This window comes from Pongo pygmaeus, chromosome 1 (assembly GCF_028885625.2).
Source record: "Pongo pygmaeus isolate AG05252 chromosome 1, NHGRI_mPonPyg2-v2.0_pri, whole genome shotgun sequence".
NCBI classification, from domain to species: domain Eukaryota; kingdom Metazoa; phylum Chordata; class Mammalia; order Primates; family Hominidae; genus Pongo; species Pongo pygmaeus.
In genome coordinates this window covers 201,504,402-201,527,252 of record NC_072373.2, presented here as the reverse complement: position 1 = coordinate 201,527,252, position 22,851 = coordinate 201,504,402, and the positions used below count along the sequence as shown (strand labels likewise).

Below are 22,851 nucleotides of genomic sequence, written 5' to 3'. Positions count from 1 at the left end.
TGGCACGATCTCGGCTTACTGCAGCCTCTGCCTCCCAGGTTCAAGTGATTCTTCTGCCTCAGCCTCCCAAGTAGCTGGGATTACAGGCTCGTGCGATCATACCCTGCTAATTTTTTGTATTTTTAGTAGAGACGGGGTTTCACCATGTTGGCCAGGTTGGTCTCGAACTCGTGACCTCGTGATTCGCCCGCCTCGGCCTACCAAATTTCTGGGATTACAGGTTTGAGCCACCACATCTGGCCCATTTATTATGTTCTATAGCGTATTTTTACTGTGCATTTTCTATGTTGAGATACATAAATACTTACCATTGTGTTATAATTGCCTACAGTATTCAGTACAAGTTCGTAGTGTAGGAGCAATAGGCTATGCCGTGCAGCCCAGGTCCATGGAGTAGGCTCTACCATCTGAGTTTGTGTAAATACACTCTGTGGTGTTCGCACAAAGACCAAATCACCTAACAATGCATCTTTCAGAATGCATCCCTGTTGTTAAGCGATGCATAAGTATTATGTGAGTGAGTGGGCGTGCATGTCCCAAGGCGGGTGTGGCTATTTTCTCAGTCCCAGGACCTGATCTCCAAGACCAGAGTGGGACGTCTTTGGGAATGCTGAGCGGAACAGCCGGGGACGGGGTGGTCCTGGGGGCTGTGGGGAGGATGGTTTCCCAGGGTGTGTGAGGAGCTGTGGACCTCTCCACCCACTCCCCCACTGGCTGCAGCCCCGCACAGGCTGACGGTGGAACTGCCTGCGCAGGAGAAAGGCGCCTATTCAGGTGCCTCGTGTTAATCTGCAGAGGGGATGGCAGCAGCTGCTAATTTCCGATTTGCTTGTCTTTGAATGGGGGTAATTGCTGGGAGTTGCCAGTGTTCCAGGTTGTTCTCTGGAAGAGGGGGAGGAAGAAGCGGCTGTCATGGGCTCTGTGGAGTGCTGCCTTCTGCAGGTAGTGTGGTGAAGCCTCACCGGGTGGAGTGAGGGGATAATGAAATCTAGCCAGGCAGGGCCGCAAGGGCCCTTGGAGGCCACCTGATCTGACCTGCTCATTCTACAGGTGGAACCGAGATTCGGAGGGAGGGAATGTGCCCAGGACCACACAGGGTGGGCCTGGCTAGGCTGCTTGGCTCCAGCCAACAACCCAGCTATCCTTGGCATTGGCTGTGCCTCCCCACCCCCATAGACCCCAGTCTCTCCGGGACCCCCGAGGCTGGGGCGTGTGTGTCAAGAACCCTTTTGTCTTTCTCTGACTGCAGGAGACCAGCGCAGCGGTGGGGTCACTGAGGCCAGCAGCCTCCTGGGGGGCTCCCCGAGGCGTCCCTGTGGCCGGAAGGGCTCCCCATACCACACGGGGCAGCTGCATCCTGCGGTGCGTGTCGCAGACCTTCTGCAGCACATCAACCAGATGAAGACGGCGGAGGGTTACGGCTTCAAGCAGGAGTACGAGGTGCACGCCAGCCCCAGGCCAGCAGGACCCCTGCAGAGGCCTCACCTGGCTCTGACTCTCTGTGGACTCTGACCGTGGCAACCCTCAGCCTAGCCCTGGTTGGACCCCTGCTCTGACAGTTCCCAACTCAACCTTTTTTACCTTGACTCTGACTCTCATCCTAATTTTAGACTGATTTGGCTTTTCACTCTCATGCTAACCCTGATTTGAAATCTGACCTTGAATCTCGTCTCCATCTCTATGTGGACTGTGATCGGGATCCTTATTCTGTCGCTAAACTGAACCTGCCCACCGACACTGACCTTGACCTAATCCCAGCCTGACATTGATCCTGACTGTCATCCTAAGCTCCATTTGAACTCTGGATCTCATCCCACCTCTGTCTGGACTCTGACATCGCCCTTATCCTAATCTAAATCTGACCTCACCTTTACCTTCTTTCTAACCATTATTCTAAGCCTGACCCTTATTCCAAAATGTCTTTGAACCCTGACCATCTTTTCCTCTTTTCTCATTTCCCTTCCCTCCACATGCCTTGGTTTTGAGCCTGGTCCCTGGCGGATAAAAGGACCCACAGTGACACAGTGACTTTATTTCAGGCCCAAGTTCAGCTTGAATCTGGCCCTTATCGTCCCACCCCCATCCTGCCTACATCATCCCCACTGAGGGGAAGGGGCCCTATCAGGGAGGGTCCCTCTCTCCCACTGACCACCACTTTCCTTACTGGTAGAGCTTCTTTGAAGGCTGGGACGCCACAAAGAAGAAAGACAAGGTCAAGGGCAGCCGGCAGGAGCCAATGCCTGCCTGTGAGTCCTGGGGAAGGGCCTGGGGTCCAGGGCAGTGGGCGGGAGGGCATCAGGAGGGGGAGCACAGCCAGGGTGAGCTGGGGCAGCCTCAGAGGTGAGTAGCATTGGCCACCTTTTATTGAGGGCCTACCACATGCCACACCCTGTGCTTGTTTCATTTATTCCCCTCAATTCCCCTGTGAAGCGGGAAATACTATAATCCCCATTTTACAGATTAGGACACTGAGGCTTGGGAGATTAAGATTCCTGCTCAAGGTCTCAGAGCCAGTAATTGCCTGAGCAGCATACACTCTTAGGCCTCCTTGACTCCATAGCCCAGACTCTACCCCCTGGCATGTCCTGACTCCCATGGTGCTCAGAGACTACTGGTAAGCCCTGAGACTCTAGGTTCCCTGGCTGCCCTGCCTGTGCCCTGTCCTCAGCCTCCAGGAATCCCTCCCTGACTGCCTAGCTCTGGGCTCCCCAGTTCAGCCCCTGCCCACCTGCTCTGTGTTTACAGATGATCGGCACCGAGTGAAACTGCACCCGATGCTGGGAGACCCCAATGCTGACTACATTAATGCCAACTACATAGATGTGAGTGCCTTGCCCTGTCATTTCTGCAGACCTGGCCCTGCCCACTCCAGGCTTACTATCCAGGCAGGGCAGAAACCTGTCGGGATAAATGGGGGTTCAAATGGCTGAGTTCGGAGTGCCCCCATCTCTGCAGTCAGTGCTAGGGAGCTCAGAGGAGAGAGGACAGTGGGCAGCAGCTTCTGGAAGGCTTTCTGTAGGCTGGAGTTGGCCTGAGAGATGAGGTGCTTTAGAGAAGCAAAGCAAAGGGAAGAGGCAGACAGCTAGGCCAAGAGGTGAGGAAGGCGGGAGGCATGCAGAATGGGATTCTCATCAAGCACCATGAGGCTGAAGAGGTAGGCAGGGGCTGGATTGTGAAGACCTCAGATGGCAGGCTCAGGAGTGGGGGCTTTTTCCTAGGGACGCCAGGGAGTTGTTAAAGTGTTTTGACCATGATCAGAGTGGTCCTTTAAGAATAATAATGCATGTTTATCCAGCACGTACTGAGTGCCAAGCACTGTGCTAAGCACTTTACACCCAAGATCTCCTTTTCTGTAATCCCTCCACCCACCCTTTGAGGCACTTAGAACCATGACCTCACTTTATAGGTGAGGAAACCGGGGCTTAGAGACGTGGAGCGACTTGTCCTGGGTTGCACAGCTAGTGAGTGGTAAAGAAAGGACTCAAATCTCAGCCTGTCTGTGTCTCTAAAGCCTTTGCTGCTGTGAGACTGTCCTGTCCCCTGCTGCAGCAGCAGGACTTGGATGGATTGGAGGGAGGGGCCAGAGACAGAGCAGGCAGCCAGGAGGCCTGGGCTTGGGTGTCAAGGAGAGGTGATGAGTCTACTCCCGAGGTGTGGAAGAGGGGTGAGACGGGACAGGGCCCCTAATCCCTACAGCAAACCAAGTTTGGGAGAGCATCATTTAATCACATATGAAATATATTTTGAGCATTTCCTTTGTGCCATGCATTGTGCTGGGCACCAGGGATACAGATGTGAACAAGACAGTCATGGCCTCTGCTTTCCTTGAACATATCTATTCGAGTGGTTGAGACAGATAGACATGTTTACAAATCAAAATAAGTTCAGATGAGATGAGCAAGTGCAGGCCAGGAGAGAGATCACACAGCTTGAGTGTTACACAGCAGGCTAGTGGCAGAGCCAGGAAGCAGGGCTTGAGCTGCCTCTGGGTGGCTGGAGAGGAGAGGGAAGAGTATCCCGGATGGGGAGCTACCTAAGCAAAGGCCTGGGGGGCCAGGCAGAGCAAGGCACAGGTCTGGGAGCCGAGGTAGTCAGGGCCTCTGGAGGTGGCCTCTCCTCTCCCTCTTCTTCTCCTCCTCCTGGGGCCAGATGTGCCATGCAATGTTTCCCAGAATCCCTTGCTGCCTCCCCCACTCATCCTGTCCCTTGGTTGGAGTCAGGGCCAGGCCCGGCCTCGCAGACTTGGGCAGCTTTGGTGACAGCAGGCCTCTCTTTGGTCTTGTCAAGGTCCCAGGTGGCTTCTCTTGGGCCCTGGCAGGGACATGCCACTCCCCGCTCTGTGGCTCAGCCCGGCCCGGCCTGCCCGTGTCCGCTCTGCCTGCCCTGCTCACATCGCCCATTCTGGCCACTCCTGTGCTCCGTCCACCTCCATCTGCCCCTGGCCTAATATCTGTCTCTTTTGCTTTGTACTGTTCCCTCACTGGAATCATTAAGATTCGGATAAACCGAGAAGTAAGTATCTCTCTCCCCTTCTCCTCCTCCTCCTCTTCCTCCTGTCTGTCTGACTGGCTGTATCTCAGACTCTCTCACGGTCTCTGGCTGTCTCTCTCTCTCTGTCTCTGTCCTTCCTTTCTACTTATGTGCCCAGCACCAACCGTCCATTTCAGCAGCCTGGCCAGGGGCCGCCCAGGGCTGAAGATTCGAGAGTGTTCCTATTGTAAGCAGTTTCCTCCCATCCTCCACTGCCTTGAGCAGGGGCAGCAGTATTGGGGGTGCTTCCCCTGCCCCATTCTGCACTGGTCACCACAGTCTGTCACCTCCCTTCCCTGGCTCCGCCATTCCCAAGGAGTCCTCCCTAGCTGCACCTTCTACAGGACCCTTTGGAGGGTGCAGGGGAAGCTGCCCTGGAGGGCCCTGTTTCTGCTGCTTGAGGGTCAAGATCTTGGACAGCCCCAGGTCAGCCTCCTAAAACTACTTTCCCTAGTGTACAAATACCTTCATGATCAGTTTGCCTGAAACTCAACCCCAACCATTTTAGCCTTAATTTGAATGTTTTTTGGTGGAAGCAGTTTGGATATTCTGTTTTTAAAAATTATGCTTTTTTTTTTTTTTTTTTTTTTTGAGGTGGAGTTTCGCTCTTGTTGCCCAGGCTGGAGCGCAGTGGCACGATCTCGGCTCACTGCAACCTCTGCCTCCTGGGTTCAAGCGATTCTCCTGCCTCAGCCTCCCAAGTAGCTGGAATTACAGGCATGCACCACCATGCCCAGCTAATTTTTGTATTTTTAGTAGAGGTGGGATTTCACCATGTTAGGCTGGTCTCAAACTCCTGACCTTAGGCGATCCACCTGCCTTGGCCTCCCAAAGTGCTGGGATTACAGGCATGAGCCACCACGCCTGGCCCATTTTTTAGCCTTTTAAAATTAAAAAAACTACCCTAATTCATCTAGCTATTCTCTGATTTGATTTCTTTTTTCTTTTTTTTTGCGACAGGTTCTTGCTCTGTGACCCAGGCTGGAGTGCAGGGGTGTGATTATGGCCCACTGCAGCCTTGAACTCCTGTGCACAAGCAATCCTCCTACCTCAGCCTCCTGAGTAGCTGGGACTACAGGCATGTGCTGCCATGCCCGGCTAATTTTTTTCATTTTTTTTTTTTTTTAAGAGATGGGGTCTTCTCAGCATTTTGGGAGGCTAAGGCAGGCAGATTGCTTGAGTCCAGGAGTTCAAGACCAGCGTGGGCAACATAGTGAGATTGTCTCTACAAAAAATACAAAAATTAGCTGGGCATGGTGGCTCATGCCTGTAGTCCCAGCTACTGGGGAGGCTGAAGTGGCAGGGTTGCTTAAGCCTGGGAGGCAGAAGTTGCAGTGAGCTGAGATCATGCCATTGCACTCCAGACTGAGCAACAGAGCCAGTCCCTGTCTCAAAAAAAAGAGAGAGAGATGGGGTCTCACTATGTTGCCTAGGCTGGGGATTTTTAATACATATATACTGTTTTCATAATATTTAATGACTGATGTGATTATTTGCTATTTTGTGGGTGCTTTTTCCATTTTGTCTCCTTTTTCTTTTAAAAAATATATTTCTTGGCTGGGTGCAGTGGCTCACACCTGTAATCTCAGTACTTTGGGAGGCTGAGGCAGGAGGATTGCTTGAGCCCAGGAGTTAGACCAGCCTGGGTAACGTAGTGAGACCCCATTTCTACAAACAAACCAACAAACAAAAATTAGTTGGATGTAGTGGCCTGTGCCTGTAGTTCCAGCTACTTGGGAGGTTGAGGTGGGAGGATTGCTTGAGCACTGGAGGTTGAGGCTGCAGTGGAGACAGTGGCATGGAGCAACAGCAGGAGGGAATTGGGCTAGACATGGAGAAGTTCCAGTGCTGAGGGCTGAGAGTCACTGGGAGGCTTTTGGTCATTAGTCACTTTGACTATGTTTTGGTCATTGTCGTGGGAACAGTGAGCAGGTATCCAGCAGAATCTGTGAGTGTTTGTCTTGCTATTATCCTTATATTGCAGAGGAGAACAAAGGCTTAGAGAGGTCAAGAGCCTGGCCACTCAGGATGTTTTGAGGCCAGCAGTATGGACACCACCTGGGAGCTGGTGATGCATAATCCCGGGCCCCACCCCAGACCTTTGAATCTGAATCTGCCTTTTAACAAGATCCCCCGGGAGATTTATGTCTCAAGAAAGACTGAGGCTTCTCAGTGCTCAGAGTTACACAGATAGTACTCGGCATAGCTGTGGTAGGGATCCAGGTCCATTCAACTCCAAGACTCAGATTCTTCACCCCATAGTCAATCGCCTTCTGCCCCAGCAGTTCTTGACTTCCATTTGATACACTTGATTCATTTGTATCTTCAGGGATACTGCTTCAGCTTTAAAATAGTAGTAGTAATAATAATGGCTAAGTACTGACTTTGTGCTAGACACAGTGCCAGACATTTAACATACTACTTTATTTGCTCCTCACAACAGCCCTCAGAGGTAAATGCAGTAATTATTCCATTTTATAGACATGAAAATGGAGGCATAGAGAAATGAAGGGGTTTTTGCTCAAAGGCACACAGCTAGTGAGAGGTAGAGCTGGGATTTGAACCTTGGCAGTCTGGCCCCCGGTCTCCTCAGGCCTGGGAAGTTCACGAGACTGGAGGAGTTGCTGGGAGCTGTGTCGAGAGTATAAACTTGAGGTAGGGGGCTGGGCTAATTTTCTCAGCGCCAGCCCTGCAGTACTAATTTCCCTTTCCGAATTGCCCTCATTGATGCCCTTGGTATCTGGTGAATTCTTGTGCTCAGAAAGATGAGGCCTTGTGGCAGGACCTCATGGGTGGCTGTGGCCCTGGGGTGGTGTGTCGGAGGGCAGGTTTCTCTCCTCAGCTTGGGGGCTCTGGGGATGGAGGATGAAGTAGCTCTTGGCCTCTCTCTCATGGGAGGTGGTACAGGTAAAGTGCTTAGCACAGTATGTGACCATAACAGGGTCATTATTATTGATCTTAAAGATTTTAACATTTTATCTAAGGGCCATGAGTAACGCCTGTGCCCATATACTTCCATCCTGAAGCCCTCATCTAGGCCCCCCACACTCTGAGTGACTGAGGAGTAGTGGGGAGGGTTACTGTCCATTCTGGTTATCCCGAGTGGCGGGGGGCTAAGATAACTGACAAGCTCTGGTTACCCCACATTTGGGATCTGGGTTGATTAGAGCTTCTGGAACCCTGGGAACAGGGCAGGGCCATCAGGGACTCTGTCTCCCAACAACAGCCTGGCTGAAAGCAGATGCCTCTCTCCACTTTATGGGTGGGGGGTCCCTCTAGGCACATAAAGGAGTCATCTCCTCCCTGGGGTTGCACAGCCCAGGTTGGATTAGGCCCACGGCTCTGGTGTCCCAGCTGCACTTCTCCACTTTCTTGGGGACCGGGGGGGATGCAAAGTCACCCTGCTTGGGAGGTCCTAGGGATGCGAGGGAGCAGTTCCCTGGTGGGGTAGGGGTTCTGCTGCTGGGAGGGGAGGGCAGAGGAGGTGTGAGGGAGTGAGGGGCTGCTCCCTGGGGTCTAACCGTGCCCTCTCCTCCTGTTCCAGGGTTACCACAGGTCAAACCACTTCATAGCCACTCAAGGTACCTGGCACCTCTGCCCACATGCGCCTTCCCGTGTGCCTCCCGGCATGCTGGAATGCCCTCAGCTTGCCTTTCTGCCTCCCCTGCTGATCCGCTTGATTCCTGAATGTCTCCCCACCGTCGCCACATTCTGGCTCCCTGCTTGTTCGTCTGCTCCCTATTCTGCTGGGTCTCTTGGAATCTGGCTGACTGCCTTTGTCCCCTCTTTGTGTTTGTGTCTCCCTGATGTGCTCAGTTCATCTGCGGCTCCTGGTCCACCTGCCTGTCTCCAAAGTGGTGTCTGCAAAAGGGCCAGCCGGGCTCAGGCCTCATGGGTGTGGGTTGGGCCTCTCGGTCTGGTGGCTGCCTGGGTTCTTCTGTTTGCATCTCTTTCCACGACTGTCCATCTGTCTGTCCCTCCTGGACACTCATGCCATTGCCCAACCATCTGGTCCTCCTCCAGGGTCCCATTCAGGATGAGCGGGCTCTTTAGCCAGGCCCTCTCCTGATGCGACCCAGCCTCAGGGCCCTACAGGCATGCGTCAGCTGCAAGCTGGGTGTTGTGGGTGGCATGAAGCCCCCGTTGGGGCTCAGGAGGCCTCCTGGCCTGGGGTGTGGTGCTGGATGGTGCTGGATGTGCTGACCTGGGGTGGAGACCTTCTCTCAGGGACAGGCATCCTCTGCATCCCCAGGGCCGAAGCCCGAGATGGTCTACGACTTCTGGCGCATGGTGTGGCAGGAGCACTGTTCCAGCATCGTCATGATCACCAAGCTGGTCGAGGTGGGCAGGGTAAGCCGGGCTGTGGGGTGAGCTGGGGCGCATGGCAGGCCAAGGGGGCAGCGAAGAGCCCACTGAGTCCCGTCCTGTGGGGCCTCCAGGTGAAATGCTCACGGTATTGGCCGGAGGACTCAGACACCTACGGGGACATTAAGATTACGCTGGTGAAGACGGAGACCCTGGCTGAGTATGTCGTGCGCACTTTTGCCCTGGAGCGGGTGAGTCTCCCCACTGCCTGTTCCCTGCAGAGGGTGCCTGAGCAGGGATCAGAGCCCACTCCCACTTCCCCCAGCCCTGGGAGCAGGAGGGTGAGGAACGCACCACTGCCCAGCCCAGCAAGGAAGCTACTTGGTCACTGTTGGCTGGGAGCACTCTAGAAGGGCAGGAAGGTCACTGCCTTTGTTGGTGCCCATAGGAAGAAGCTGAGACAATGAAGGGAGTGACAGTATCTGCCAGGTGCTGGCTCCTACTCTAACTCAGGAGCCTGTTATAAATATTGTTTCAGTCCTGGAAAGCTCCATGGGATTAGCCCAGATACGGAAAGTGAGGCTCAGAGGGCTTATGCCAGACAGGAGACAGGCCACATAGTCAGTGGCTGGCCGGCGAGTCCTGTCCATGATCCCATTTGATCTGCTCTGTAAAGTCCTCAGAAGAAAGATAGTTTTTTTTCCTTTAAATTAAGACCCTGGGAGTCAAAATGGTCTATGCTTACACAACAACCTGGTGGCAGAGGTGAGTATTTCATAGCCCAGGTTTAGGCATCAGGCAGACCATTGTCCAAATCCTGCTTGTTGTCGGTTTCTCTAACCTTGGGAAAGTGGTTTCTCCTCGTTGAGCCTTAGTTTTCTTGTTTGTACAGTGGGACATTAATACCTACTTCATCAATAAATTGATCATTGGGATTAGTTGATATTATACAATGAGATGCTCACCGCAGTGCCTGGTACACAGCAGGTGTCTAATGGTGACAGATGCTGCCAGGGACTCTGACTATTATTCCCGTTGTCTCCCCAGAGAGGCTACTCTGCCCGGCACGAGGTCCGCCAGTTCCACTTCACAGCGTGGCCAGAGCATGGCGTCCCCTACCATGCCACGGGGCTGCTGGCTTTCATCCGGCGTGTGAAGGCCTCCACCCCACCTGATGCTGGGCCCATTGTCATCCACTGCAGGTGGGGACACCGGGAATCCCAAGGAGAAAAGGGGCCCTTCTCCCTGGGAAGTTGGGCTTGGGGTTGAGTTGGTTCAGGATCCGTAGTGGGGACCAGGCCTGGGTTCTCCTGCTTAGAGACGGAGTGCAGGAGGGAATGACCCCCAAAGGCCCTGTCCACTTTGAGCTTTGGCTCTGAGGTTGGCACCTTCATGTGCCGCCCAAGACCTGTGAAGCTCCTTGACCCAGGTGCTGAGGAGGCACTGGAGATAGGGAGGGGCCTAGGGGCCGGTGAGGTGCCAGGCACGATTGAGTTCTGCCTGCTTTTAGTAAGCAGCTTTTCATTGCACACCTGCTGCGTGCTAGGTCTGGCCTGGGGGTGGGAAGGACTTCACTTCTTTCCACCAAACCCAGTGGGCCTTGCCCACCCCTTGGCCTTCACACCTTCTGCAGACCCTGACTGGCTCCCGTGACCCCAGTTTCTCCTCCTCTCTCTGCTTCTTCCCTGGCTCCACATCTTTCTCTTGCTTCTTAAATGGGGACCCAGCACGCTCTCCTGGCCTGCCCTCTGTCTCCTCCTGGAGCGCCTAACCCCCAACCATTGTGGCTTTGTCCATGGCCTCTGTGTTTCATTGTGGTTCCTCTACTGTGTTCTCATCAGCTCCCCAACTGCCGCATGGTAGAGTCGTCCTCCCTGCCCTGCCACCTAAACCAGCTTGTCTTTGATTTCTTTAGGCCTTAAGATGCCATCTTTTAAAAACAAAACTTTATTGATTTATATACACTTAAAGTGCGGAAATATGTTTAAAAATATGAAGTTTCATAAACTGAGCACACCTGTGAAATAACCAGCTCTACTCAGATTAAGAAACAGAACATTGGCTAGGCACAGGGGCTCATGCCTGTAATCTCAGCACTTTGGGAAGCCCAGTTGGAAGGATTATTTGAGGTCAAAAGTTCTAGACCAGCCTGGGCAACATAGTGTGACCTCATTGCTACAAAAATAAAAAAAATTAGTGGGTTGTGGTGTCACAAGACTGTAGTCCCAGCTACCTGTGAGGCTGAGGCGGAAGGTTTGTTTGAATATGGGAGTTCCAGTTTACAGTAAACTGTAATTGCACCACTGTACTCCAGCCTGGGCAATAGAGCAAGACTCTGCCTCTAAAAAAAAATTTTTTTTAAAGTCAAGAAAGGAACAGAACATGAACAGTTCCCAGAAGCCCCCTTGAGCCCGTTTCTGGCCTGAATTCCCCCATCCCCAGTCCCAGAGAAATCACTATTCTGACTTCTAAAGCACAGTTAGTTTCGCATGTTTTTGGACTTGTCATAAATGGAATCATACAGCATGTGCTCTTTGCTGTTTGTCTTCTTTTCTTCAGCCTTAGGTTTGTGAGGCTTGTCCACAGTGGATCATCTTCCATCGAGTGAATAAATGACAGTGTGTTTGTCCATTCTGCCATGATAGGCATTTGGGTTGTTTCCAGTCTTAAGCTATTATGAGTAGTGCGGCTAAGGACATTCAATTGTATGTCTTTTGGCCAAGAAATGTATTTCTTTCTGTGTGGTATGTACGTAGGAGTAGAACTGTTATCTGTGTGAATGTTTAGCTTTAGGAGATATTGCTGAGCAGTTTTCCAAGGGGGTTGTGCTAAGTTAAGCCCCACCAGGGGTATATGGGGTATTCAGTTGCTATATGTCCTCGCCAGCACCGTTTTCAAACCTGAAATCTTGCTGTCATCTTTGTCCACTCTCCTTCCCCCTCAACTCTGCACAAACCTTGCATGAGGACAACAATCTTGATGTGCCCCCAGTCAAGTTAGGGAGACAGCCACATAAACAGTGACCATGTAGCAGGAAGAGTGTTTTATTGAATTAATTAATTATTTTTTTTTGAGACAGGATCTTGTTCTGTCATCCAGGCTGGAGTGCAGTGGTGTGGTCTCGGTTCACTGCAACCTCCATCTCCTGGGTTCAAGCGATTCTTCTGCCTCAGCCTCCTGAGTAGCTGGAATTACAGGCACGTTCCGCCACACCCGGCTATTTTTTGTATTTTTTGGTAGAGACAGGGTTTCACTATGTTACCAGGCTGGTCTTGAACTCCTGACCTCAAGTGATCCACCCACTTCAGCCTCCCAGAGTGCTGGGATTACAGGCCTGAGCCACCGCGCCTGGCCATGAAGAGTGTTTTAATAAAAACCTGCCCACATTGCTTTGGGAATTAAGAAGAATGACATCATCCTGGAAGGGGTCAGGGAGGCTCCAACGGGTATGTGAATGGGTATGAGTGTGTGGGCTTTTCAAGGATGTGTAGGAGATTTGGTGGTTTTCAGGAGGAAAGAACATTCTTGAATTAGCTCGGAGGATCATCATTTCTGTTCTCTCCTAATCTAAGTTGCTAGGTTGAGCCAGTGTCACCTTTGCATTCTCCCCACCCTCTTTGTTTTCCTTCCCCAAGGCCCATCCCATCTCTGTTCTCTAGCACATTTCACCAGAGCTCTTCCATCCAGCAGGCTGCGTCCTGGCTCCTCACTGGGGGAGGGGCAATCATTTCTGTGTCCGTGTCCTCTGTATGGTGTAGGCATGGCCAGTGCCCTCCTCTCTTCTCCTTAGTCCCAGGCTTCCTCCCCAGAGCTCTGACGTGGTCTGGGGCTGCTCTCTCTCCAGCGCGGGCACCGGCCGCACAGGTTGCTATATCGTCCTGGATGTGATGCTGGACATGGCAGAGTGTGAGGGCGTCGTGGACATTTACAACTGTGTGAAGACTCTCTGTTCCCGGCGCGTCAACATGATCCAGACTGAGGTGCGGGGACCTGGCCCTGTCCTCACCATTACTTCTAGGACTGGAGTTTCTCGTGAAGGATCCTGGAGCCGGCGGGGCATGCCCAAAGGGTGTCCTGAGGCTCTTCCCTTCCCTTAGATCATCCCTGACCTTGGGCTGCCAACCACATAGGGTCATCCTGGACTGCTCCCCTGTGTTCTGTTGGGTGGGGTCAGACAACGGGTCCTGTAGCTGACATACCTGGGATTGCATCCTCACTGGATGTGTGACCGTGAGCTGTCCCCTAGTTCTCAGAGCACTCACAGGGTTGTTATAGGGGGTAGGGATGAAATAGGAGATAAAGGGGCACGTCCATGGAGGTTGTTTCAGGTAGGCTTGGTCCAGCCTGTAGTAACACGGTTGGCCTCCACCTCAGGACACCCTGCGTCAACCTTGAGCTTGCTTAAGCCCCATCACCACAGATCTCCAGCTTGTAGGCCCCTCCTCGGCCTCATTCTCATCTCGTGTTCCAGGAGCAGTACATCTTCATTCATGATGCAATCCTGGAGGCCTGCCTGTGTGGGGAGACCACCATCCCTGTCAGTGAGTTCAAAGCCACCTACAAGGAGATGATCCGCATTGATCCTCAGAGTAATTCCTCCCAGCTGCGGGAAGAGTTCCAGGTGGGGGACGAGTGCGTGTGTATAGGTGTGTGTGTGTGTGTGTGTGTGTGTGTCTGTGTGTGTGTTGGGGCATCCTTAGTACTGCAGGAGTCATTGAGGGCCAAGAAGCAGGGACCAGCCTGAGGCCACAGCTGGAGGGACAGAGCTGAGCTACTAGGAAGGACTTTGGGACAGCGGAAGAGGGGGTGCATCAAAGCAGTTAAGAGCCCAGGCTTTGAAGTCAGATAAACCCAGGTTCAAATCCTGGCTTACCTAGTTAAAAGCTGTGAGTATCCTTGAACAATTCCCTTTACCTCTCTGAGCCTCAGTTTTGTTACCCAGAGAAGAAAAGTAGTTACTATGTCCCTTGGAGTGTTTGTATTCATTGGGATTCTTTTGATTGTGAGTGATAAAAATCCAGCTTTTGTAACTAAAAGTCTGAGGATTGTGCAGCTTCAGTTGTGGCTGGATCCAGGGGCTCAGATGATGATGCCAACAGGTGGTTTCTGTCTGCCTTGGTTCTGCTCTCCTATTTTTGGCTTCATTTTCAGACCTGCACCTGGCCCCCAGCAGCGCTGGGCTCCCATCATCTCTATTGTCCGGTGACTTTGGAAAAAGGCACTTGCTGCTCCCAGTATCCCCCTAAAAGTCCTAGATCAGACTCTCATGTACCCATCCCTGGACCAGTCACAGGTTGGAGAGGTGGAGCTCACTGATTGCCCCTGGCTCTGGTCACATGCCCAAGGCCTGGCTCTTGGGGCAGGACCAGCCTCACCATATCACATGGCTGAGATGGGAAAAGGCTGGTTCTCCAGAGAAGCCTGAGAGTGATCATTGGGTGGGCAGAGACCTCAGAAGTCCCCTCCACTCCAGGGTTCCTGCAACGGCTCAGCAGGATGGCACGTGCTGGGGACCTGGCACTTCTCACAGGAGGTGCAGGATTCCCGGAGGAGGGTATCAGGCTTTGGGGATCATGATAGACTGTGGTTCTCTGTGAGGGATCTCCAAGAACAAGAGAAAGAAACTGAGAGCCCCTGGGTCTGGATGCGTGAGGTGTGAAGGCACGCGGGCGGAGGAGACGCCCCGGAGATCCAAGTGTGATTCAGTGCCCGGTGCTTAGGACTTCATTCTGTTCAGACAGGGCCATGACCAAGGAAGGTGACCCCCTCTCCAAGTGCCTGGAGTCCGCTTTGTGGAGGGCGTGGGGTTTCAGGGGTTGCCTCAGTGAAGACACTGGTCAGCTAGTAAAGATCCTTACTGTGCCCGTGTGTGCCGAGCTCAGCCCAGTGCTCGTCATGATCTCACTTTGGCCTCCCAGCAGCCCCATGAAGTGGGCATATTACTTCCCTATTTTACAGTCGAGGAAACTGAGGCTGAGAGATGCAGTAGCTTGTCTGAGGTTATGTGGGTGGCAAGGAGGTAGACTCTGGTCACTAGAGCTCTGTGTGGGCCCTACAATGGCCTAGAGACAGGGAGTCTGGCTCCCTGCCCTGTACCCTTCTCTCTGGACCTCAGTTTCTCCATCCATAAAATGGGATTAGTAACTCAGTCCAGCCTCCTTCATGGGGATGTGAGGAGGCCCAGCAAGCCCTGGACGTAACTCTCTGTCCCCACCCCCGCTCCCTTTAGACGCTGAACTCGGTCACCCCGCCACTGGACGTGGAGGAGTGCAGCATTGCCCTGTTGCCCCGGAACCGCGACAAGAACCGCAGCATGGACGTCCTGCCGCCCGACCGCTGCCTGCCCTTCCTCATCTCCACTGATGGGGACCCCAACAACTACATTAATGCAGCCCTGACTGATGTGAGAGCTCCGGGTGGAGTGGGGTCTGGGGCTCCCCTTCCCAGCAGCATCAGGGAAGGTCCAGGGGCCAAGGGAACAAAGCTGAAGGCTCTGATTGGGGGGACTCCTGCCCATTCTGGGGAACAGGCCCGTGTGTGACCCTCCTACCCCTAGGGAGCTTCCATTCAGGGCATTCAAGCCAGTGCCCCCCACACTCTGCCTGAATGGAGTCTGGTTGTGGAGTTGAGGCAGGGCTGTCTCCAGGATTAGGCCCAGCAAGTGATTCAGGGGACTTTGGCTGGGGAGACCTCGAGGGTTTGGGGATGGAACTCGAGACCTGATGTCTGGAGCCAGGGGAGCTTGTCCTGGGGAGAATGAGCTGGAGTCTGCTCCAGGACCGGGCCTGGGACAGTGATCTCTGGCCCCATTCTTCCCTGGGTGGGCATGGGCCCTCTGAGGGCTCAGGAGCCTTTTAGAAGTCTCTTTCCATGCTCCAAGCTCAGGGGCTCTGCCTCCTTTACTGAGGGTTGCAAGCAGCGCAGGAGATGGGTGCTGGCATTTTAGGCCCCTGCTAAATGGCTCCAAGATGCTGCTGTCTGAGGCGGGAAGGGTCTAGGATTATTATCCCTATTCCTCTCCCACACTGGAACCAGTTCAGATATAGACACAGGAGACACACGGGTGGAGATCATATGTTATGGATAAAACTGGAGATGGAGTTTGAGATGTGTGGCCAATGGGTGGGCTGCTCCTTCACCCCTCCCCGATATAGCCGTGCAACCGCAGGCCACCCCTCCCCATCAGGGACTGGCTTTTACTGGCAGGGAGCAGGAGCAGTTGAGTGCACACTTTCCAAGGGTAGGCTGGCCTGGAAAAAGAGGAAGGAGTGGAGCCAAGCGGCCTTGCTCATGGGAGGAGTGAGTGAAGGGTGGGCCAGGGCCAGGTGTGTCACTGCTGCGTCTCTCCACGCAGAAATGAGGGATGCCGAAGGGAAAGGTTCTCCCACAGCGGGTAAGAGGGAGATGGGCTTTTTGTGGCCTGATGCCTGGCCAGGAACTCCTTGGCAGGACAGTGCAGGGGACAGCGGGGTTTCTTTAAAGGGGGTGACCACCCTGGGGGCTTCCAGGTGTCAGCTGAAGGGGAGGGGAAGAGCTGCCCTAGCCACTGATGAGAGAGATGTGAGGGGCCCATCAGTCACTGTCACTCAGCTTGGTGGATGGAATGTGTGTGCCCACATGCTCGCCTGGGGACATCTGGCCTGCTGAGGGGTCAGGGGTCCTGGAGGGGTGGCATGTAGCACTGGGAAGATTTTTGAATTAAACTTAGGAAGCTGTGCCCTCCCGCCCAGCCTCCTCCTTGGCCTTAGCTTGCCCATCTGCACATTGGGGGCCTGTAAGGGAGACTGTCTGAGGGTCTTGAGCTGGGGCTCCCTAGCCCTAATGGGTGGGTTATCACGTGGAGAAGTTCTGAGACAGCCCTGTCCCCTCCTGAGGTCGTTGATGCCTCTGACGTCTGACCCATGCAGGTCCTATTGGCTTGGAGCCAGGAGGTCCCATTTCTCAGACAGGCCCTGAACGTGTCAGTGAGGGGCCAGCTGGAGTCTTTTTGTGGTGGTCAAGTCTGCAAGGAGCCCTGTTGGGCACCCAGGCCTGAGTTTTGGAGTCTGGCTGGGCCTGGCCTTGAGTTGTTAATCATAAGCCTTCAGAGAGTCCTGGAGAGAGATCGCTGGGGGACCAGGGGGGCTCCTTGTTTCTCTGCACTGCACCTTGCAGGATTGCAAAGGGCAAATCAACATTTGGTCATGGTCAGGGCCCAAGTCAGGGTCAAGGCCAGAAGAAGCCAGACAAAGACCAGGGTCATGGGAGCCTGTGCCAGTCCCTAGGTCACGAGGAAGACCGGGGGTCAGGAGAAGAGCTCAGGAAAGGGAGGGGGACATGGCACAGGGTGGGGCAGGGCAGGTCACCAGGGGAGCCTGGGAGCTAGATCTTTGATGGGAGAAGGCCAGGTGCCAGCCCCCCTGGCAGGACAAGGGAGCAGTGAGCAGCGTCGGGGCCTGTCACTGCCTGGAGAGCCTGGGGCCCCAGACCCTTCATTTATGGAGTTGGAAGAGACCTAGAGATTTATTCAAAATATTTATTGAGCCCCTACAGGGTTCTGAGTGGAGACCATACCCTAGAAGCTCTGCTCTCCTGAACCTTGCTTTTAGCAGGTGGAGTGGGATAGTCAGGAAATATATAATGAAATGTCATCAACTGGAAATTTCTACAAAAACAGCCAGGCAGTGTTTAATGTGGATTTGGGGTGTGTGGGGGGCTATTTTTGATGAGGTGGTAGGGGAGGGCTTCTTTGAGGAGGTGATAAGCAAAGACCAGAAAGAAGTGAGGGAGACAGCCATATGGACATTTGGGAAATTTGGCCTAGTCAGCCAAAATAGCAGATGCCGAAGCGCAGAGGCAGGGAGTAAGCTCAGCCAGCCTCTGCCTTGAGCTCAGCCTCATGCGTAAGCTCCCCTCGCCATACCTTTGGAAACTATTGCTGTTTAGTTCTGGGGGGTCATGGGCTTGGTCCCCAGAGGCCTGGGCCCACCCTGTCAACCCAGGCCTCAGTGTGCCGACCAACATCAGAAATGGCCCACTGGAGGCAGCCTGGTCCTGTGGGGCACAACCGTCCAACTCAGGGTGGGCAGTGCGGGAAGACAGCCTGGGGCAGAGGCTCAGCCCAGGCCAGGGGCCGGGAACAGGGCCCTGCTGAGTTCCGGTTTCCCTGCAGAGCTACACACGGAGCGCAGCCTTCATCGTGACCCTGCACCCGCTGCAGAGCACCACGCCCGACTTCTGGCGGCTGGTCTACGATTACGGGTGCACCTCCATCGTCATGCTCAACCAGCTGAACCAGTCCAACTCCGCCTGGGTGAGGCCTCCACTGGCCAGGCCGATGGGCTGCCTGCTGCCCAGGTCCTCTGTGTATTCAGGGGCATGGTCCCCAAAGCCAAGAGTTGGGTCCCAGCTCCGCCATCTCTTTATTGTGTGATGAATCATACACCTTCCCAAAGCCTCAGTTTCCTCATCTGTAAACAAGGGTGTCAGATGGGAGACCACTAATTGCTCTTCTTCTTTTCTTTTTTTGAGACAAGGTCTCACTCTTTTGCCCAGGCTGGAGTGCAGTGGCGCGATCATAGCTCACTAAGTTGTGCAGCCTCGACCTCTTGGGCCCAAGCCATCCTTCCACCTCAGCCTATCGAGTAGCTGGGACTACAGGCTGCATCACCACAGCTGGCTGATTTTTTTTTTTTTTTTTTTTTTTTAGTAGAGACAAGGTCTCACTGTGTTGCCTGGGCTGGTCTTGAACACCTGGCCTCAAGTGATCCTCCCACCTTGGTCTCCCAAAGAACTGGGATTATAGGCATGAGCTACTGCATCTGGCCACAGTTGCTCTTTATTGGCCCCCTGCTAAGCCAGGGACTGCTTTGCATTCATGGTCTTATTTAGAATCTATAATGACCTTGGAGGGAAGGCTTCAGTGAGAAAATTAAGACCCAAAGAGGTTCAGTGCCTTCTCCAGGGCCACATGGCTGAGGAGGGGCAGAGCTGCGCTCCCCAGCCTCGGCTGCCTCATTCCAGAGCTTCTGCTCTTTTAGTCGCTCCACTAAAGCGCCCATCACGGGGGCCTCCGAGGTAGAGTACAATTCAAGCCCCCTACTTTCTGACTGTTTGATCTAGGGTAAGTTGATTGACCTCTTTGAGTTTCACTTTCCTTCTCTGTAAAATGGGGGCCATCACAGGACCTGTTCTTATGGGGTTATTGTGAGGACCAGGTCAGGTGTGCACAGGATGTGTGGCACTGCTGTGTCTGCTGCACAGTAGGCATGTGGTATGTGGCAGGGACAAAGATGATGAGGGTGATAGTTGCATCTGAGATTGGTCCAGACACTGCTGCAGTGACCTCAGCCTGGGGGCAGCCCCTCTGACTCCCCCATTTCCCTTTGGAGCTCCCAAGAAGTACAGATACCCAGCCTTCCAGCCCTGCCTGACCATGTGCTTTAGGTCTCTGGACCCCTTCCCACCCCAGCTTTCTGCTGGGCCCAGGGGGCTAGGAAGATCTGCTGTAAAATGAGTACAACAGCTTCTTAATGGCCTCCTGGAGAAGATTTCATTAACTGGGCTCTTTATGAGTCAGGCACTTTGTGAAAATGACCCAGGACTACAGGATAATGGGCCTCAGCCCTGGGTGCAGCAGGAACCATCCTTGTTAGGGTAGAGGGGAGAGGCCCAGAGGGAGGCTCACAGAGACGTTGTTCACTGGGCACTGATTTGCTCATCTGCTCAACCAACTTTGCCCATGAACAGCTCCCTGCAGTGGGCAGGGAGGAGACAGGGAGAAGAGACACAGCCCCTCCCAGATCTCATGGTCCAGGAGGAAACAGGTAGAAAAACTGATAGGGACAGCACAGAGGGAAAAGAGCTATCAAAGAGCTGGCACAGGGACAGAGAAGCCCAGGGGATCATGTATTGGCAACAGCTTCCTGGAGGAGGTAGTGTCTGAGCTGAGATGTGTGGGAAGGGCAGAGTTAACAAGGTGAGGAGGTGGAGGAAGAGTGACCCGTGGAGAGGGTGCAGCCTGTGCAGGGTTCTGAATGCACAGGGTTGCCAGGACCTGAGGCAAAAACAGAAGGTGTCCTCCTGTCATGGGCTATGGTCAGAGGGGATTGATGAGCACGGTGTCTTTTTGGAAGAGGATGGGAGTCATTTTACAGATGGAGAAACTGAGGCCAAGAGAAAGGAAGAGCCTTTCCTGGGCTTCAGGCAGAGCTGAGACTAGAAACTGAGGCTCAGGATACTTAGCCTGGAGGATGTGTGTGTGTGTGTGTGTGTGCGCGCGTATGTGTGTATTTGTACATGTGTTTGTGTGTGTGAGGTCATAGGGCTGTACCTCCTCTGTCCCTCCATAGTTTGGAGTCTGGGAGGGGGTTGTATTTAGGACCCTGACTCCATGGAGGGGTCCTGGGGCAGAAGTGGGGGTACTGAACTGTGTTGCAGCATCAGGGACACCTCACCTCTGTGAGCTGGTGCTGACGGGCAGAGGCAGTGAGAGAGAAGGCTGGGGGGAGGTTCTGGGGTGGGTGGGAGTGATCCAGGCCTATTCCTGGAAGCAGGCAGCCTCACGTAGGAGCGTGTGAACTGGTTAAGGTGTAGCTTTCTAGCTGCACAGCAGTAGGCATCAGTGCACTGTTTGCGAAGGGTTCATCTTGGCTGATCTGAACGTGTCAGTGCAGAACGCATTGGGGCGGGTGGGCCTTGCAGCCTGTGGGCGATTGGTGGTGATTGGGGGGCTGCTGAAGGTGAGTCTGGAGTGAGTGGGTGGGCCAGGGTGCGTGGGAGCCACAGGGCAAGTGTGGAGCCCTTGGGGTGGGCATGGCTGTGGGGTGAGCCCCGGCCAGGCTCTACTCAGCTCTCCCCTCTCCGTGCTCATGCCCAGCCCTGCCTGCAGTACTGGCCAGAGCCAGGCCGGCAGCAATATGGCCTCATGGAGGTGGAGTTTATGTCGGGCACAGCAGATGAAGACTTAGTGGCTCGAGTCTTCCGGGTGCAGAACATCTCTCGGGTGAGTGGTCTGAGGAGCCCCAGGGAAGGACCCTGGGTGGTGGCTGGGGCAGCTTTTAATGACCCTCTGTGTCATCAGGGGCCCCTGGGACCCTGGTGCTCATGTCCCCCCTGGCTGGCTGCCCCTGTCCCCAGTTGCAGGAGGGGCACCTGCTGGTGCGGCACTTCCAGTTCCTGCGCTGGTCTGCATACCGGGACACGCCTGACTCCAAGAAGGCCTTCCTGCACTTGCTGGCTGAGGTGGACAAGTGGCAGGCCGAGAGTGGGGATGGGCGCACCATTGTGCACTGCCTGTGAGTACCTGCCCTGTGGGAGGGCGGGTGGAGGGGTTGGGGAGCCAGGGGCAGAGGTCCAGTCTGAAAGGGTGCCAGCTTTGGCTGGACTGCAAAGCTGGCACCGAAACCCCTGGGCTCTCAGATGGCTGTGGCCTGGATGCTGCCCAACCAGCCAAGGCTGACTCTGGAGGAATCCAGTGAGTTTCCAGGCTATAGACTCAGCCCTGAACAACTGCCCAGTACCCTCTGTGTGATGTCTGACTTTGCCAATTTAATTAGAGTCCTTGGTCAGAATTTTTTACCCCATGAGATTGTGGCACACTTTTTATGCCAACAGAATTCCAGTCTTTGTTTATGCATGCACACATGCGACTTTTTCCATCCATCCATCCATCCATCCATCCATCCATCCATCCATGCATCCATCTGCATGCCCCATTCATAAGTTCATGTATTCACTCATGTCTGGGTGCAGTCACTCCTTTGCTCCCCAGTTTTTCATGCTTTCAGCACTTACTGAGCCTTTCGAGTGGCAGGCTGGGCCTACTGGAAGCTGGTGGGGAGCTGAGTCAGTCCGGGTCTGGCCCCCAGGGGTTTTGGTTCTGGTGGGAAAGACCCCTGAGAAGGGGAGTGAGGGCCGTATCAGTTGCCATTCCCCAGGAGGCACCCCACACGTGGAGTCACGGGGAAGGAGGGGGAGGCACGGAGGGGATGGAGCTCTGTGGGAGGCTGTGGGCTTGACTTGGGGTGTGGGTACGTTTGTGCCTGTGTGCCCACGTTGCCAGGTGGTGACCGGTCTTCTCAGAGTTCCTGTTCCACCTTGCTCTCTGGGTACGCGCTTGCTGCTCCCCCGCCCTTCTTTGTCACTGTCTTTGTCTCTCCGAGTGTTTATCTTGGAATGTGTCTGGCCTCCTTTTTCTCAGAATCCGCAGTCTGTTTCGCCTTGAGAATATGTCTTCTGAGATGTCCTAGCTTCTAATCCTCCTTAACCTGGTCCTGCTCCTCCCTCTGGGTTCCCTAGCCCCGCCGCTTACCTCTGGGTCCTCTGCCCCGCCCTTCTGAGTTCCCTAGTTCTGCCCCTCACCTTGGGCTCTTTGGCCCTCCTTAGTTTCCGAGCCCCGCCCCTCACCTCTGGACTCTTTGGCCCCTACTTTCTGGGTTTCCTAGCTCTGCCGCTCGTCTCTGGGCTCTTTGGCCTCTTCCTTCTGGGTTCCCTAGCTCCGCCCCTCTCCTCTAGGCTCTCGGGCCCCTCCTTTCTGTGTTCTCTAACTCCGCCCTTCACCTCTGGGCTCTCTGCCCCACCCTTCTAGGTTCCCTAGCTCCGTCCCTCTCCTCTAGGCTCTCTGCCCCTCCCTCGTGGTTCCCTGGCCCTTTCCTTACCTTCAGGTTCCAAGGCCCCGCCCCTCACCTTTTGCATCTCTCATTCAGAAACGGGGGAGGACGCAGCGGCACCTTCTGCGCCTGCGCCACGGTTCTGGAGATGATCCGCTGCCACAACTTGGTGGACGTTTTCTTTGCTGCCAAAACCCTCCGGAACTACAAACCCAACATGGTGGAGACCATGGTGAGGGACTGTGTCCCGTGCCCAGCCACTTCCACCTTCCTGGTCCATGCCAGGCCAGGTTCCTTAGCACCCACTCTCCCATATCTGGGCCCCACCATTGGGCCTTGGTTCTAGCCCTGTGGTCCTAAAACATTACCCCCATTTCCCCCTTCTCCCCGAGGGCGGGCATGGGCTCGGGCTTGTGCTTGCCCTCTC

General features: G+C 54.2%; 1 protein-coding gene across 11 annotated transcripts in view; it reads left to right on the top strand.

The window, feature by feature from the left end:
• Positions 1–22,851, top strand: part of PTPRU (protein tyrosine phosphatase receptor type U) — a 95,621-nt gene that overhangs the window by 71,494 nt on the left and 1,276 nt on the right. For 6 of the 11 annotated variants that reach the window (XM_054439300.2, XM_054439291.2, XM_063657836.1 and 3 more), the window contains 14 exons: positions 1,250–1,440; positions 2,171–2,246; positions 2,746–2,822; positions 8,075–8,111; positions 8,783–8,880; positions 8,970–9,086; positions 9,883–10,037; positions 12,680–12,815; positions 13,307–13,456; positions 15,065–15,238; positions 17,987–18,127; positions 20,693–20,818; positions 20,953–21,110; positions 22,521–22,656. In XM_054439300.2, coding sequence (XP_054295275.1) covers positions 1,250–1,440; positions 2,171–2,246; positions 2,746–2,822; positions 8,075–8,111; positions 8,783–8,880; positions 8,970–9,086; positions 9,883–10,037; positions 12,680–12,815; positions 13,307–13,456; positions 15,065–15,238; positions 17,987–18,127; positions 20,693–20,818; positions 20,953–21,110; positions 22,521–22,656 — 1,772 coding nt within the window. The remainder of the gene's footprint in view (positions 1–1,249; positions 1,441–2,170; positions 2,247–2,745; positions 2,823–8,074; positions 8,112–8,782; positions 8,881–8,969; positions 9,087–9,882; positions 10,038–12,679; positions 12,816–13,306; positions 13,457–15,064; positions 15,239–17,986; positions 18,128–20,692; positions 20,819–20,952; positions 21,111–22,520; positions 22,657–22,851) is intronic. The other 5 variants (XM_054439309.2, XM_063657837.1, XM_063657814.1 and 2 more) reach the window with 1 other exon arrangement.